Here is a 12037-nt window from a genome sequence, read left to right as displayed (position 1 = left end):
GCAGGGTTTGAGAGGATTGACTCTAATTTTGAAAGAAATTCTACTGTGGGTAAAATGCTACCAAACAGCATCACATGCTACAGAGAAATGGTTCATGAAAGGAAGAGTTCATCCATGTGGGAAAATTCATTTTGTTCTATTTTAAGAAAATGCCACAGCCATCCCAACCCTCAGCAATCACCATCAACATGGAGGTCAGAACCCCACCAACAAAAAGATTATGACTCACTAAAAGCTCAGATGATGGTTAGCATTTTTTAGCAATACGGTACTTTTAAAGTATAAAGATTGTTTCGTTAGACATAATGCTATTGCACACTTAATGGACTACAGTGTAAATGTAAATTTTATAAGCATTAGGATACCAAAAAGTTCATGTGACTTACTTTGTTGTTATATTTGCTTTATTGAAGTTGCCTGGAAACAAACCCGCAGTATCTTTGAGATATGCCTACAGTAAAATCTAAGGAAACTGCCCCAGAATAAGCACTGGCTCACCCATGGTAGGTATGGCAGTAAGACAGGGATTGCCAAACATGCAGATAAATTCAGCTGAAATTTTTAATGAAGTGCTACAGGCTGAAACACTACCATGAGAACACAGAACCTCTGTGAACCACAGGTATAAGGGAAACTCATACCCACCTGCAGACTCCTCCTGGTGCTTTAAAAAAAAAGGGGGGGGGGAGATTGAGGTTCAGGCAGGTGACCAGAGAAAGCCTTACCCTCAGTGGTGCAGGCCCAAAGGAGGGAGCTGCTGCTGCTGCAGAAAAGGCATAAAACCCCAAGCAAGCCTTTCTGCCTTATGTTATTCCTTAAAGAATAACACTGCTGTGAGAAGGGCAGCAAATCTTTTATCCTCAAAGCACAGTGAAAATCCTTTCAACCAAGGAGAGGGACAGGAAACAATCAAGGATCCATGCCATGAAAGGTCTACTGTTACTGGAGGAGCAGGATCACTGATGAAGAACCATCTAAGAAGCCCCTGTCCTTTAAGCAAGGACACAAGGCCTAAGATGAAGGCTGGACCAGGACAATGCAACTCACTCTGTCTCCTCCTCTCACCCCAAGACTAGCAAGTACTGAGAACAAGCAAGAGTAGTCCATTAATAGGGGAGAAGCAACAGAATGGAGAGAAACGCTAAGGCACACTAGGAAGACCAAAAGCTTAGGGTGAAGCAGGAACATCAAAAAAAAAAAAAAAAAAAACCCCTCCAGAAAAATCAGCCTGCAACTTATGTAGAGGCAATACTGAATTTGGAAACAGAAATTTGAAGCCAGTGGTGCATTGAAGGTAACCATGGCAACAAAAAAACCCAAGCTCAGATCTACCCTAGACTAGACTGATTCAACCTCCCACATTAAGAGGTATACCCATTTCTAGGCCCAGCACTATTTACCTCTGTCTCTACTAGCTTACACACAGTTTAACATTCCATGAAAAGTCACCACACAAAAGAACAGGAAAGTGTCAAGAGAGACTGTCAAGAGAGACAAAGTGATCAACAGAATGACACAGAAATGACCAAGATGTTGAAATGATCAGAGAACTTAAAATAACTATGATTATTACATTAAAAGGTCTAGTGGAAAAGGTGGACTACATACATAAAGGAAAATGCTAGAAATAAAAGTCACAGTAACAGAAATAAGGATGCCTTCGATGGTATCAGTAGACATCAGGACACTGGTCAGGAAAGATCAGTAAACCTGAAAACAGTATTTGGCTAATCTCTATTGACCTAAGAGGAAAAAGTGGAGAGAGGAAGAGGAATGGGACAGAAAAAAGAAGAAACAGAACTAAGCACCCAGTGGCTGTGGGATGATGTCAGCCTAACAAATGTGTATTAAGCTACAGAAGAATTTGTATGATGTGGTAGCTTCTCAATCCAGCAAAAACGAGTAAAAAAGCAAAAAAAAAAAAAAAAGACAAAAGTAGTATCTGCTACCATACACCCATGTAATTTGCCCTCAGGAATGCCATGTTGTTAGCCATTTCCATAACTCTCTGCAGGCCAGTCCTCCTGACCTTGCCCCTCTGAACTCACTGCTCAGTACTATAATTGCATCCACCTGGCTTCTGTTTAGGTGCCACCTCCAGGCCTCTAATGTTTCAAGGTCCTATGACACACTGCATATCCTACTGCCATCAGTGAACCATCAGTGAAACCAATGTCATTTCCTAATGGCAGCCCTAGACTTCAGAGGATAATCTTCAATAAGGTTCTCGACGATCGTGGGTGCCCTTTCCACCAGTCATTTCTTCCCGCTTTGGTAAATGATGTATCCTCTAAGGCCTTCCAGGCACAAAATCATCCAGTATGATCTTATGTACTATGTCCAATCTAGCAAGCTGCTTATTTAAAACCTTCTACTCTCTGCAGTGGCATTTCTGGCTTTTTGACATCTATAGTGGGCCACTGCTTTGTCTATGCTGCTAGGAACTATCCAAGTAAAAACAATTCATACCATCAAAAAAGTCAATGATGAATGGTCAGAAGCTGAAAACAGTCGCTGAAGAAGTCATGACAACTGGTCCAGTTTTTGGAACTGAGTCAATTTTGGACTGAAAACTATTAAAGGAGAGACCAGATTCTGGAAGGAGATTTTGCAACAGCAAACCAAATGTACACAGCAATGAATTTCCTAGACTATTCCCAAAGGTACTAATGACAATTTACTCAAGTAACTACACTGGGGAAAGGAGAATATCCGAACATTTCAGGAATTGTTAGGTATAAGGTTCAAGTTGACACTGATGCCAAGAGGCCCAAAGTGTCACCTGGCTCCTCACTTAGAAAGGGGACATACAGGAGGGTGAGATAATAAATGAAACCTTGGCCCAGGTCTGGCTCACAGTGCATGCACTGGGTCCATAATCACATCCAGTAGTCACCCCCGCCCCAGTCCATGAATACATAATTGGAAGAGACACACTTAGTTGTTGGCAAAGTTTCATATGGTTTCCTTGGTTTATAGGGTAAGGGCCAAATGAAAGGGCTAAAATTGCCCTCCCCCACCCCATGGCCAAGATAAATCAAAACTAATATTCCATATGGGTTGGAATGGCAGAAATCAGTGCCATCTTTAAAAACCTCAGAATGCAGGGGCACCTGGGTGGCTCAGTCGGGTAAAGTATCTGACTCTTGATCTCAGCTCAGGCCTTAATCTCAGGGTCGTGAGTTCAAGCCCCACACTGGGCTCCTCAATGGGCATGGAGCCTACTTTAAAAACAAACAGAAAACCTCAGAATGTAGAGCTGATGGTCCCTATCATATTTCCATTTAATTCACCAGTCTAACACTACAAAAACCAGATAGAATGTAGAGGATGACAGTGGACTTTCATAAATTCAAATAGCCCCAATGATAGCCACTCTGCAAAACATGCTTTCTTTGCCAGAGCAAGTTAATACTACCTAAGGACACAGGACACAGCAACTAATCTGACATATGTATTCTTGTCTTTCCCGATTAGGAAAAAAGATCAAAACCGGTTTTTAATCTCATAGACAAAGTATACATTTACAGTTTTGCCTCAGAGCCATTTGGCCATCCTGCAGACCATCACACTGGTCTACTTTACCAATGACATCATGTTAATAGAACCAGATGAGTAAGAAGAGACTAGAATGTTGAAAGCCTTGGTAAGACATAATGCTCCAGGAAGTAGAAAATAAATCTTAGGATGAATTCAGGGACTATGCCATGTTAGTAACTTTTTAAAGGTTCAGTGGTCTGGGTAATGCCAGGACATTGTCTCCAAAGTAAAGAACAAATTATTCCATCTTGCACTTCCCAAACCAGAGAAGGAAGCACAATGCCTGACTGGCTTCTTCAGGTTCTGGGGCAGCAGAATCCACACCTAAGGGTAATGCTCTGATCCATATGCCAGGAGAGGAGAAAGGGTGCCTGAACACTCAGCTCCTGTATCAAAGGAGAGGCAAGAAGAGTCACCATTTTAGCAGAGGTAACTGAACTTGAACATCAGAAGGACTATACACAATGGGGAAATGGAGTATATCTGGCATGCAAATGATACACTTAGGTGTCTCTCAGTATTCCCTGATCCAGTTTTGACAATAAATGAACAAGTGTGGAAACCCCAAGCTTAGGAAGGGCAGGGCCTTCTCAGATCTCCAGTAATGAGGGCCTGAGTCACAGCGCTGGGTAAGCCATGAAGACCAGATGTGCTAGCCAAGGGGAGGGTGTATCTAGAATGGACAGCAGAGGAGGGAGAAGAGGATTCAGTGGTGGCCCAAAGGTCAATTACAGCAGCAGGGGCTAGAGTCTGCCCCACTATCCTTCCTCCTGTAAGTTTCTCCTAGGGGCAGAGGCCCACTGAAACCCAGAAGGGGCTGTGCCCATAAGCCTATAAAGAAGCAAATGTGAGCAGAATAAAGGGTGGGCTGTGGTCGAAGCTGTGCTGCACAGTCCAGCCCCGCCCTGAGGAATAAAGGACTTAGTACCCTAGATGCTGGGAGTGCCCAGGAGGCAGCCACTGCCTTTAGTCACTCCAGGGATTGCCTCAGCTGAAAAGGGCTGCTTCACACAAGTTCATGTCCCTTCCCAGGGCAGCCTGTACCCACTGACTGACCATTATCAGGGTTGAGCTCTCTCACCTCAAACTGGGACAGTTCTGAAGGGTCACCTCTCCTGCAGAGCTCCCCCAAGTTGGCTGAGGTACCCCCTCGAGAGTGCATCACAGCTCAACTTCAGCCTCTGCCCACTCCTGCTAGCCTCCCACCCTCCCACAAGTGTGATCCTAAAGCACTCCAATTAATCTGTTGCACACTCATCTCCAGCTCAGCTGGCTTCCTGGGAAGCTCAAACTGTGAGAAATGGCAATGTTTATGCCTATATTTCAGGGTTGTCATTCTCTATTAAATGAAACAATACATATCAGGTCATTTGTGCAGTGCCTGATACAGAGTAGGCATTTAATACATAAGCATGAGATGGTAACTTAGGGAACAAGATAGAGAAGCTTATATAAACCTCGGGATTATATGCAACTTCTATATGCCAGGTGACAAATACACAATTTCTGAGGCACACAACATAGGAAGCATTCATTTTAAGTATATTCTCAGTTCTGCTAGAAAATAGTAAGTCAACACAAAGGTCAGTACCACAATCCAATTATTTACTGTATCGATTGTATCCTTATTCTATAATGATCATAAAAGATGTAAAAACTTAGAACAAATGCTAAGCACATCTAAAAACTCTGGTATGTTAATTTTTATTAACTAACACTAGGGGTCACTAATTACCAAGAAAAGCCCGAAGGTCCTTCACAAAATTTGGGGAGGATTTTATATATTCCAAAGGACAAGAACGTAAAGTGCTTTAGTAACAAACCAAATCCCTTTTCAACTCATTCTAGTTATTAAATCACAGACTCTCACTACCACATTTTAAATTATTTTCATGGTAAAGGATCACATCAGAACAAGATAATTGGATTCCTTTCATAAGCACAATTAGAAAATTAAACTTTCTGCAAAATTCAATCATGCTTAAATATTAAGCACATAAATTTTTTAAATTTCCTGTGTGAGGTACCCATTTAGCTTCAGCTAAATTTTCTAATGCAAGAGATAATATGATATATATGCTAATGCTCGAATCAAACTAAGGTCCAATTTAGCATAGTCTCATGTTTGAAGTTCAAGAATCCAGCAGAAATGGACAAATATAGCAAGAACCAAGTACAGAAAAATGAGCTGATCTGATGTAGGTATTTAGATATGGGCAGAAAGACGTGTACTGTGCTTGTCAAAAATACAAAAACTGAAATGTGTTAATTCCTTGAAAGCAAGATTAATGCAATCTAGTAGTAAGACATGCACAACAAAACTACCAAGTAGAAGATGAAAGAAAGTGATGTAATATGCCTAGGAAATCTGGAAAAGCATAGCTTTCTTCCAGCTGCAGCAAGTCAGGAAAGAATTTATGGAGACAGCATCTGAGCTGCACTCTCAAGAATGCCATCTCATCCCCATGGTCCAGGTCTACCCAGAGAACTTGCTTACACAGAAGAAAAACAAGTAGTGCAGGGCTATGAAGGTAAAGAGCAAGTAGTTCATGTGCGGATCAGGCAAATTAAACTATCTGCAGCTCATTTTTGAAATCCCATAAAGTATAGCAATTTACCCACTACCTTTATTCTTTACTGTAAAAGGTACATGTTTCTCAACTTCAGCAAGATTCTATATCTGGTTCACAAGTATCAGCATATGAGCAGATAGGCTGTAATGGTGTAAAATGCACTAAATCAAACATGCTTATTAAGCACATACTTACAAGGTTCATTCATGGCAATTTACACAATTAGTTAAATCTCAGAATAAAAAGTGTGAAACAATATAATAAATTTATTGACTTGAGATAAATGCACATAAATCTTAGTATAGGATTTTTAAATAATCTTTAGGGATATTAAACTATGGTCAGTAATCAAATAAACCCTCTATCATACATAGTTCATTTCCAGATCAAATAACTGGAAAAAAATCAGGAAAAGGGGTTAAAGCAATTTTTGTCTAGGGTGGTGTGAAGAGATAGAGAACTGTCATCCTGAAAAAGGAGTGTAAAACTGACCAAAACTAATCATTTCATGGTGCTGGATGTTCAGTAAAGACAAACAACAAAGTGAGAGGCATATTCAATGGAACTAGAATATCAGGCGAGCTCATCAGGCATCTTTAGCCTTGAAGCAGCAGGCTATTCCCATCCCTCACCCACCCCCAATTCCTAATAGCATCACATGGGGGGGATAGGATTTCAACATATGAATATTAGGGGGACACATTCAGTCTGTAACAGAAACCATGCTAAAACAATTTTTAGAAAAAGAGGAGAGCTATCAGTAGGCCTGGCATATTCCAGATTTCACAGATGAAGACCAGACAAATTAATAAAAAAAGAAAAAAACTGAAGTGGACAAGTCAGAATTGAGTTGCTAAGTGCATTATAAAAAATGTCCAGTTTTAAATAAAAACTTGTCAGACATGCAAAGAAACAAGACACCCATAATGAGAAAACTGCAGATAACAGAAACGGACAGTGGTCCTGTACCTGTAGCAGATAAAGAGTGCAAAACTGCTATTACAAGTATGCTTAAAAAGTTTAATATCCAGAGGAATTAAAATTTTACACTACAGAATATTTGTGTAACACAAAAGGCGGCAGTAAAGGAGGAACAAAACAAAAAACCTGAGACATATATAAAACAAATACAAAATCAAGGATATAAACCAAAAATTATTAACTAAATGTGAATAGACTAAAAAACACTAAATCAAAGTGAGACTAGATAAAAACACACAACTGAACAGGTGGCCAACACACACACGAAAAGATGTTCAACATCAATCATCATCAGGGAAATGCAAATCAAAACTACAATGAGGTATCACCTCACACCCATCAGAATGGCTAAAATCAAAAAGACAAGAAAAAAGTGTTGGCGAGGATGTTGAGAAAATGGAACCCCCATGCACTCACTGTTGGTAGTAATGTAAATTGGTACAGCCACTGTGGAAAATACTATGGAGGTTGCTCAAAAAAATTAAAAATAGGAATACCAGATGATCCAATAATTCCACTATCGGGCATTTACCCAGGGAAAATGAAAACACTAACTCGAAAAGATGTACCCTTATGTTTACTACAGCATTCTTTACAATAGTCAAGACATGGAAGCAACCTAAGTGTCCATCGGTAGACAAATGGATAAGGAAGATGTGTTACACACACACACACACACACACACACACACACACACACACAGAGGAATATTACAAAGCAATAAAAAAGGATGCAATCGCGCCATTTAAGACAACATGGACCTAGAGAGTATTATGCTAAGTGAAATAAGTCAGACTGAGAAAGACAAATATGCTATGACTCCACTCATAAATGGAGTCTATAAAAAATGAACAAACAAAAAGCAGAATCAGAACTATAAATACAGAGAACTAATGGTTACCAGAGGGGAAGGGAGCTGGGAGGTGGGTAAAATGGGTGAAGGGGAAAGGAAGATACATGCCTCCAATTACGGAATGAGTAAGTCACTGAAATATAAAGAACATAAGGAATACAGTCCATGATATTCTAATAGGGATGTAATGGGACAGATGGTAGCTATACTTGCTGTGAACATAGCCTAAGGTATAAACTTGTCAAATCACTGAGTTGTACACCTGAAACTCATGTAACATTGTATCAACTGTACTAAAAAAAAAACCCTCACACAATTGAATTATATACTGTCCATAACAGATACTTTATATTCAAAGCTAGATGTTGAAAATAAAAGTAGAAAAGATATATAATGCAACCAGTAACCATAAGACAGCTAGACTAGCTATATTATCATAAAACAAAATAAACTTTATGACAAGAAATATTATTGAAGGCAAAAACATTTTGTAATAATAAAAAGGTCAATGCATGAGGAAGATATATGCTATGTAATATATTCCATATAACCCCATTACAAATGGATATGGGCCTGACAGGGTCCCAAGATTCATAAAGCAAAAACTGACAAAATTGAAACTACACAATTCCAGAATTATAGCTAGATTTCAATACCACACTCTCAATATTTGCTAAAACAAAGTCAGTTAAGTATATATGATTTGGTCAACCCTTTCAACTCACCCAATGGACATTTATAGAATGCTCCACCCCCAAAACAGAATATACATTCTTTTCAAGCACTCAAAGAACATTCTCTCAGATATAGCAAATGCTATATCACAAGTTAATTCCTAATAAATTTTATTTATTTTTTTTAAGTAGGCTCCATGCCCAGCATGGAGCCCAACAAGGGGCTTGAACTCACAACCCTGAGATCGAGACCTGAGCTGAAATCATGAGTCAGACACTTAACCAACTGAACTACCCATGCACCTGCCTAATTTTAAAAGAATTTCATATTCTTCAATAAATAAAAGTATGTTACCTGATCATGAGAAATAAGAAATCAACAATGGAAAGAAATTTGGAAAAATTTCTTAAAATTGTTGCCAAATATGTGGCAGACATACTTCTAAATAACCCTGACTTCGCTGTGGGTTAAAGAAGAAATCACAAAAATGTCAGAAAGTATCTTAAAATAAATGAAAACAAACACAGAACATGTCAAAATGTATTGTGTATACAGCTAAAATGAAAATTTCTAGCTTTAGGGACGCCTGGGTGGCTCAGTCGTTAAGCGTCTGCCTTCAGCTCAGGTCATGATCCCAGGATCCTGGGATCGAGCCCCGCATCAGGCTCCCTGCTCTGCAGGAAGCCTGCTTCTCCCTCTCCCTCCCCCTCCTGCTTGTGTTCCCTCTTTCACTATGTTTCTCTCTGTCAAATAAATAAATTTTTAAAAATCTTAAAAAAAAAAAAAAAGATTAGATACTATTCCCCTAGGATCAAAAAACAAAGATTTCTGCTCTCATCATATTTATTTAACAGTATACTAGGATCTAATAAAATAAAGAGCAGGGGAAAAGCATCCAGACTGGAAAGGAAGAAGTACATTTGTCTTTATTTCAGATGTTATGACCCAGTGTACAGGAAATCCTATGGAATTTACAAAAACCTAACAAGTTCAGCAAGGACACAGGATACAGATCAACAACAAGGACACAAGATACAGATCAACAACAAAAGATCAACTTGTCTTTCTATATAGTTGCAACAAGAAATCAGAAAAGGAAATTAAAAGAAAAACTCCATTCCAAATACCAAAAAGAATTCAATGCCTGGAAATAAATTTAACAAGAGTGTAAGTCTGTATGTTGAAAACTTCAACACATTGCCGGGAGAAATTAAAGATCTAAATAAAGGGACAGGTATTTCACATTCATGGATTGGAACACTCAATATTGTTAAAGTGGCCATTCTTCCCAAATGGATCTATAGATTCTACACAACACAACCTCAATCAAAATGCCAATAGGTGCTTCTGTAGAAATTAACATGATCCTAAAATTTATATGGAAATACAAACTTTTTTTTAAAGATTTATTTATTTATTTGGGGGGGGGGGTGTTGCGCAGAGAGACTCTCAAACAGACTCCACACTGAGTGCAGAGCCCAATGCCGGGCTGGATCTCATGGCCCTGAGATCACAACCTGAGCCAAAAACCAAGAGTCAGACACTTAACCGACTGAGCCACCCAGGTGCCCCTGGAAATACAAACTTTTGACTGAAAATAGCCAAGATCATTTAAATCACAGTTGGAAAACTCAGACCACCCAATATCAAAACGTAATTATAAAGCTATTGTAATAAAAGCAGTATAGTACTGATGTAACAAAAGATAGAGATCAAAGGAAGACAACAGAAAGTCTAGAAATTTATGGTCAATTCATTTCAACAAGAGTGCCAAGACAATGCAATAGGAAAAGAGTCCTTCTGGTAAAACAGTGAAGAGATTATAAAATGTGGTATAGCCATAAAATGGAATGTTATTCAGCCATAAAAAGGAAGAAATTACCGATACATGGATGCTATGGCAAGGATAAACTTCAACAATATCATGCTAAATTAAAGAAGCCAGACACAAAAGTTTGTATGATTTATAAGAAATATCTAGAAAAGACAAACATCCTAGAGATAGAAAGCCGATCGGTGGTAGCCCGAGGCATGGGAGAGCAGCAGTAATGAACACAAACAGGCATGAGGAAGCTTTCTGAGCTGATGGAAATGTTCTAAAACTGGATTGTGAGGGCTGCGCAACTGTGTAAATGTACCAAGAATCACTGAAATGTGTGCTTACCGTAGGTGAGTTTTATGCAACATAAAATTCTACCTCAATGAAATGGTTTTTTAAAAAAGGAACAATCAGGGCACCTGGGTGGCTCAGTTGGTTGGGCGACTGCCTTCAGCTCAGGTCATGATCCTGGAGTCCCGGGATCGAGTCCCGCATCAGGCTCCCTGCTCAGCAGGGAGTCTGCTTCTCCCTGTCTCGCTCCCCCCTCTCGTGCTCACTCTCTCTCTCTCTCTCTCAAATAAATAAATAAAATCTTAAAAAAAAAAAGGAACAATCAGGAGTTCCCCATCCCTAGAGGACAGAAGCAGGGACTGAAGGAGCTCCTATCAGGATGCCAGAGTGGAAGAATCTGACCTCATCGTTGGTTCTAAGAGCCTGTGGCCTTTTGACCCAAAGTGCTGGTTTATGTACTTCTTGTGGCTTTGCCCAGTTGCTATTCATAGGGTCCTAAAAAACATGTGACTACACTTCCAAATATTTCACTTGCAAACACTGAACATGGAATGTTTTCACCTTTCGTCCTGTAAAGGCAGCTCGATGAAGCGGTGTGTCTCCCATGTCATTCAATACATTCACTTCTGCACCAGCCTGACAAACATGAAAACTTTAGATATCTTCCACATGTCAAGAAATACACAAAGGTGAAAAGAATTCCTTAAAAAGATATTAAATATTTTTTAAAGAATTTATTTTTAAGTAATCTCGACACCCAACGTGGGGCTCAAACTTAGAACCCTGAGATCAAGAGTTGCATGCTCTACCAAATGAACCGTGAGGCACCCCAAAAATACATTAAATATTTCAAAACTAAAATAATGTTAATATTCATTGGTTGTCACTACTAAAATTCAATTCATAGTAAACAGTAAAGCTTCCTGAAAGGTAAAAGTCTGATAGGTAGAAGAGTAAAAAGCTATTTTCCTTCAAAAATGTACAGACCTTCACTCTACTTTAGAAACCCCCATATTGAAAAAAGAACTGTCTGAATGAAACACCAAATTTTCTCCACCAATCTAGTAAGTTTTCAGTGAAGAAAAAGATCCCAATATTTAAACATACCACCCAATTTTAAGACACAAAACATAATTTCAGAAATACCAATGTGAAAAATTATCAGAGAATTGAAAAATGTGAGATCTTAAATCATATGGTGCTCATTAAGAGATTCTGGCATCATTTCTGAATTACTTAGGATGTACTTTGGTTATTTTTTTAACTGTTATATTAAAAACTAGTATCTTCACATTAATTCATACA

At 39.0% G+C, this 12037-nt stretch overlaps 1 protein-coding gene across 5 annotated transcripts in view; it reads right to left on the bottom strand.

Annotated features, from left to right (window-relative positions):
• The window catches only part of OSBPL1A (oxysterol binding protein like 1A), a 220197-nt gene that overhangs the window by 182251 nt on the left and 25909 nt on the right, over nt 1-12037 (bottom strand). For all 5 annotated transcript variants that reach the window (XM_078060491.1, XM_078060494.1, XM_078060493.1 and 2 more), the window contains exon 4: nt 11294-11368. In XM_078060491.1, coding sequence (XP_077916617.1) covers nt 11294-11368 — 75 coding nt within the window. The remainder of the gene's footprint in view (nt 1-11293; nt 11369-12037) is intronic.

The sequence above is a fragment of the Halichoerus grypus genome, chromosome 13 (assembly GCF_964656455.1).
Source record: "Halichoerus grypus chromosome 13, mHalGry1.hap1.1, whole genome shotgun sequence".
NCBI classification, from domain to species: domain Eukaryota; kingdom Metazoa; phylum Chordata; class Mammalia; order Carnivora; family Phocidae; genus Halichoerus; species Halichoerus grypus.
Note: the sequence above shows the minus strand (reverse complement) of the source record. Positions and strands in the feature narration are given on the sequence as shown.